General features: G+C 49.8%; 1 protein-coding gene across 4 annotated transcripts in view; it reads left to right on the plus strand.

Moving 5' to 3' along the window:
- kcnq1.1 (potassium voltage-gated channel, KQT-like subfamily, member 1.1) overlaps positions 1–6,000 on the plus strand; it is a 104,539-nt gene that overhangs the window by 29,580 nt on the left and 68,959 nt on the right. For all 4 annotated transcript variants that reach the window (XM_035394881.1, XM_035394882.1, XM_035394883.1 and 1 more), the window contains exons 3-6: positions 3,574–3,700; positions 4,266–4,344; positions 4,443–4,539; positions 4,931–5,071. In XM_035394881.1, the coding sequence (XP_035250772.1) occupies positions 3,574–3,700; positions 4,266–4,344; positions 4,443–4,539; positions 4,931–5,071 (444 nt within the window). The remainder of the gene's footprint in view (positions 1–3,573; positions 3,701–4,265; positions 4,345–4,442; positions 4,540–4,930; positions 5,072–6,000) is intronic.

Here is a 6,000-nt window from a genome sequence, read left to right on the forward strand (position 1 = left end):
TGATTAGTCAGTGTTGGTTGGCTCCTCACTGTCCCTCAGGTTGTGGCAGGGCAGGCTGGGATATATTTTGCTCTGAGCGGGGGTGTGTTCCGATTCTCCTGAAAAGACTGGCTGGTTATTTTTGGTCAGGATCTTCTCTGCTGTCTGAGAAGGTCAGAGCCTTTATCTCCACTGACACAGAGAGAGATGGTGCAGTGGGTGTGCACTCTGTTTGTGGGGCCTGATGGCTGTGGAGAGGTTACTTTGGGACTCTCTGTCCGATAAGACCTTCTGCCAGCCTACAGCGCTGAAAGGGTCAGGCTTGGGTCTATGGAGCCAGTTTTAGCTGCTCTTAAAACCACTGCTTTGACATGACAGTGCGGCTTGATCATTTTTCAGTGTTTGCAGTAATTATGGATCGTGTAATATTTCACTTTTTGTTTCAGGTTCCACACTTTTGGGTGAATTGTGAAGATGGTCGATGTTGGTTAGTAACTGCAGTGGAAGTGAGGGGCTGAATGTTTCCGTGTTGTCTGAAGCCAGTCTGTACAATTTGAGTATGATCACACAGCTTCAGGGGCCTGTGTTTCTGTGCGCTTGGTTTGTCATTACATTACAGGCGTTTGGCAGACGCTCTTGTCCGAAGCGACTTACAGAGCTATTTTACATAGCATTGCATCCATTTATACAGCTGGATCTGAAGCAATGCAGGTTAAGCACCTTGCTCAAGGGTACAACGGCAGTGTCCTACCCGGGAATTGAACGTGTGACCTTGAGAAGACCGGTTTGTTACACATTACACTACACCGCCTCCCCAGTGCAAATCTTTGTCCAAATCTTTACAGGTGCATACGGATTGGCCAGTGCCCAGCCGATGGGGCCTGTGGGGTCTAGCAGTGGATGTTGTCCGTGACGCTGACGCTGTAGTCACAGTACCTGAGTCTCTCAGGAAGAGGCCTCTCATCCTGCCAATACCAACATACAGGCTACGCTTTCAGCTGGAGGCACAGTCTCGGATTCTCCTCTGGGCTGTGGTCAGCATGCAGTGTCAGAGTCCGTCCAGATATATCCAAATACGTCACCTTTTACATCCATTCCAGCCGGGCCCTGTGCCTGTACTTCCTGTGAATATTCCTTGCAGTGCCACCTATTTCCTTGGTTCAGGAAAAGGACAATTATTGTGCATGTGGTTTTTTTTTTTTTTAACCATGATAATGGGATTCAGCTGGATTAATGAGGAATAGGTCATTGTCATGGAACACTGTAAGCTTATTCATACGTGAGTTGGTGCTTCTTTGAGAAGTGGAATGTGGGTTGCCAGGTCCTCCCTGTGAGTCGGAGCTTCTTTTGTAAGGGTGGTGTGGGATGCCAGGTGTTGCATGATCCCTCGCAGTGCTGAGTTTATCTGAAGGCTCTTTGGCTTGGGAATCTGTGGGTCAGTGAGTAATCCTGTCTGCTTGGCTCCGTGTCTTTAACAGGGCAATTATGGTTTCACTGTTTGCACAATGACTAAAGTCTGGGTTTGTGGGTTCTGGAAAGGGTGGGCTAGATGGAACATTACTGGTTAACAAGCAGCTGTGTGGTTCACCTGGGGTACTCCATCTCTTCTCTGTCTCTCTCTCTCTCTCTCTCTCTCTTTATCTCTCTCTAAAATTCAAATTCAAGTTGCTGACATACATGTGAAAGTATTGTAAAAGCATCAGAAATCAATTACAATACACAGTATGTGCTGTAAAAGAATAATGACAGTGAGCATTTTCAAAACAAAAACAACAATGTTAATGTTAAATCAACCCTAGTATTTATTTAAAAATGTATGTTAGGATTGTCACTCAGTGCCCCTCAGGTTATGACAAGCTGAAATGTATTAAAGCCCAAACTAGGGCTGTTGGTCCTTCTCCTGATAGAATTGCACATTTTTGCTCATCCTTTGATAAGGAATTTAAGTTTATTGAAAATTTTTGGAAATATGCTTTTCTTATTTTTGTGTATACTGTACAGTTTAGGAGGAAGTGCATCTCTGTCTCCACCTCTCCTGTCCTACAGTGACCACATATTCCTTCTTCTTTTGGCAACCATGAGTTTTTGTGTCTGCCTTTTTTTTTATTTCAAGGGTGTGGTCGCTGAGTCTCTCTCTGTTTCTCTCTTTGTCTGTCTCTCTCCCTCTCTCTCACTCTGTCTCTCTGTCTGTCTCTCTCCCTCTCTCTCATTCTGCCTCTCTGTCTGTCTCTCTCCCTCTCTCTCACTCTGTCTCTCTGTCTGTCTCTCTCCCTCTCTCTCACTCTGTCTCTCTCTCTCTGTCTGTCTCTCTCCCTCTCTCTCACTCTGTCTCTCTCTCTTTGTCTGTCTCTCTCCCTCTCTCTCACTCTGTCTCTCTGTCTGTCGGTCTCTCTCTCTCTTCACCCGGGGTGCATCATCCCTCTCTCTCTCTCTCCCACAGTGACCTGCCTGAACTCGTCTCCGTCATGTTTCATAAAGAACAGGACCCCCACGGTTTCTCTACATTAAGGGAGGGGCGTGGGGGCGTGGGGGCGGTACTAGGGGGGCAGATGGGGGGCCCTGTGGGGCAGTTTATCCAGCGGCTGCTGATTCCGCCTCGTCCGGGTTTTCGAGAGGGCGGAGTCTCGCCTGTAATTTTGTCCGCCTCTTCTTTCAGAAGTTCGGATACCTCAAAGGAGCCCTTGTCTGACCTCTCCGTTTCCTGAGCTGACCTTGTGCCATTATGGCAACGTCGCGCATTAACAATTAACACAGCGCTTCCGTCCGTCTGAGTCATCCCCGGTGAAAACCTGTCTGCCGTGCCAGATGGTTCCTTTTAAATATTTAAATTCTTGTTTACGTATCGCAGTGTGCCAGACACAGGGGGATCTCCACACTGGGAGGACCGGGTCATTTTCTAACCTCCCTGGCCTCTGGGCGGCTGTGGTCACCTTGCAGGGGTTGAGTGAGTTTGCACGCTGGCTTCCAAACCTGAGCGTTGGGGTCACCTTCTAAAAGAGGACTGGATCACGCCACTTCCTGCACTCGGCTTGGTTGGCATGGCAACCACAAAACTGTTACACTCTGGGCCACTCTGTCCAACTGTCACTCTTGTTTAAAATTGAGAAGCTAAGCCAATTTAGCAAACTGCTGGTTTTTTTTTACAGTTACAAGCCTTTAGCTACTTCAGTTGAAGTTTTTAAAATGATATTAATAGTTGAGGTTTAGTAATAGTTGAGGTTTAGTAATAGTTGAGGTTTAGTGCCCCCTTCAACTTGTTTTTTTCTGTCATATATTTTTTTTTTCCGAGTTTCTGTTCTAATACCTTTGTTTGCAGATTTTTTTTTTAACTTCCAACCAAATTTTTTTTGCTGTTTTGTCTTTTGTTCTAGCTTTGTCCTACCATGTGTGTTTGTGTTGATAAGTGTGTTTTTTTCGTGAAGAATGTGTTTTTAAAAATATTTTAAAATGTGAGATTTAAGGTTATTTATGAGACCATTTGTTGGAGCTAATGGCTGGCGAGTTTTCCTTCTGAGGACCTCTCTCTCCTTCTCTCCCTGTGTCTCTTCTGTTCTCTCTCCCCCCCTCTCTTCCTCTTTTTCTCTCTCTCCGCAGGAGATAGTGCTGGTGGTCTTCTTCGGGGTGGAGTACGTAGTCCGGCTGTGGTCGGCTGGCTGCCGGAGCAAGTACGTGGGCGCCTGGGGGAGGCTGAGGTTCGCTCGCAAGCCCATCTCCATCATCGGTGAGCGCGCTGGGCCGGCTGCAGTGACTGCTCTCCCGGCTGCAGTAACTGCTCTCCTGGCTGCAGTAACTGCTCTCCCTGCGACTTCATATCCAGTGATGTAACAGTTTTAACCGTCAATCTGTCCAGCATGCCACCTGGGTCTCTGTGTGGTGGTTACCTGGCGCTGAGGTTTTGGAATAGAGTGTTACAGTTTATAGTCCCAAAACCCGGAAGTAAGTTCGAATTTTTGAGCCGTGGGTTCCCTCGTCCGATTTCCAACTCATTTTTCCCATTGCGATTTTGTTTTCTGCCGAAAATAAGGTCTGTGGTGAACGGAAGCCTGAAAGAGCTCCACGTTCTGTTCTACGTGATAAATTATATCCAATAATATCTCAACCTTGGATTTCGAAGCTGTTATGTACTTTTAAAAAGTAAGTTGCTAACAGGTTGCTATATTGAAACTACAACAATGGTCGCTTTCTGGCAACCGCCACTCAAGTTTTCATACTAACTTGCCTGCACTTGACAACCATTGTAGTTTGGCTGACTCGTGCTCTCTCTCTCTCGCTCCCTTCCTCCACAGACCTCATTGTCGTGGTGGCTTCTGTAATCGTGCTGTCCGTGGGCTCCAAAGGACAGGTGTTTGCTACCTCTGCTGTCAGGTAATGGGGCGGAGTCTGGCACTGTGTGGCCTGGAAAGGCGGGCGGAGCCGGGTCCTGGGCGGGGTCTGTTGTCATGGTGCGTGGGTGTGTCTTCCAGAGGGATCCGCTTCCTCCAGATCCTGCGGATGCTGCATGTGGACCGACAGGGAGGAACCTGGAGGCTTCTGGGATCTGTAGTCTTTATACATCGGCAGGTGAGCGAGATACACACAGACGCACACAGACTCAGCCACAAACATGCACTCACGTGTGCACATACAAGTGCGCACGTCGGAATGTGCACATGCACAAAAAGCACTCTCACACAAACGCGCATTTACACTCACAAGCATTGTGATGCAATGTCTCACACAACCGCATGCACACACAAACACACATGCACACACACAGCCATACACACAGACAGCTCCAGCTAGAGTCTGCACTGTCAGGAACTGCACGTTGTCCGCCCCTTCCTCCTCTGACCTCTACCTGCAGAGATAAACAGGTTTACCCCCAACTGCCTGTAGGGGGCACTTTTAAAACTCCTCCCTCTGGTCATTGGTCATGTTCCTCTGCACCTGTCCGTCTGTCCATCCCTCCCAGGAGCTGATCACCACGCTCTACATCGGCTTCCTGTGCCTGATCTTCTCGTCCTACTTCGTGTACCTGGCGGAGAAGGATGCGGTGGACTCCAGCGGGGTGACCGAGTTCGCCAGCTACGCCGACGCGCTGTGGTGGGGAGTGGTAAGCCCCCGCTCCTCGGACGTCCCGGGACGGGGAGACCCGGCCCCCCCCTGCCGCCCCCAGGGGACACTTCCTGATCACACCACTTCCCCTGGGTCCCTCCCTCTCAGTCACTCAGGCCCGAGGGTTAAACTCTAATCTTTCCGTCTTTGTCTTTCCCTCCGATGCTGGGGTCTTATTCCCATCGCGACAGCGTTGGCCCATCTCTGATGACTCATCGCAAAGCCAGGATCCCATTTCCTGCGCTATCGCCCTATCGGCCAATCACGGCTCGCGCTTAACGAGTGGGGGGGGTGTGGCCTTTTCCTTTTCGGCAGGCTAATCTGAGTGTAAACACCGCAAACACAAATAAACAGCTCATCCTGTCCCTCTGAAGTGCGGGATCTGAGTCAGTTCTCACCGCTTCCCCATAATCCAACATCAGAGGGCCGGGGGGCGGGGGGGGCAGGGGGGCGGGGGGGTCGGGGGCGGGGGGGGCAGGGGGGGCGGGGGGGTCGTGGGGGGGGGGGGGGGGGGGGGTTGCAGGGGGGGGTGTGTAAATGTCACCGTGGGTGTGCGGTTAGATCTCTTAGCTCCTCTCCCACTGCCCTGAGCAAACACTCAAACACTAGCGGCCAGGATAGCCAGCCTATGCTAACGTTGTTGGCTGTTGTCTGTGAAGGGGCCGAGGTGCATCAAACACAGGCTCGTCCGTGGCCCTGTGTGCGCTGGTTTCACACTCTGGTTCTGTCCGTCTGTCAGTTGTCTGTTACTGGGGGAGCTTCCTCACACTGACGAGGTCGTGTTTCTGTGGAACAGGCAGATGGCCACATGGCTGGCAGCCTCTTTAAGCTTTGCACTGTAAACAGAGAGTTGAGAATGAACCCAATATTAAAAAAGTATTTTTTCATCTTTGGCTGTTGCTACATTTAATCTCATTCATTAATTTA

This window comes from Anguilla anguilla, chromosome 16 (genome assembly GCF_013347855.1).
Source record: "Anguilla anguilla isolate fAngAng1 chromosome 16, fAngAng1.pri, whole genome shotgun sequence".
Lineage (NCBI taxonomy): Eukaryota > Metazoa > Chordata > Actinopteri > Anguilliformes > Anguillidae > Anguilla > Anguilla anguilla.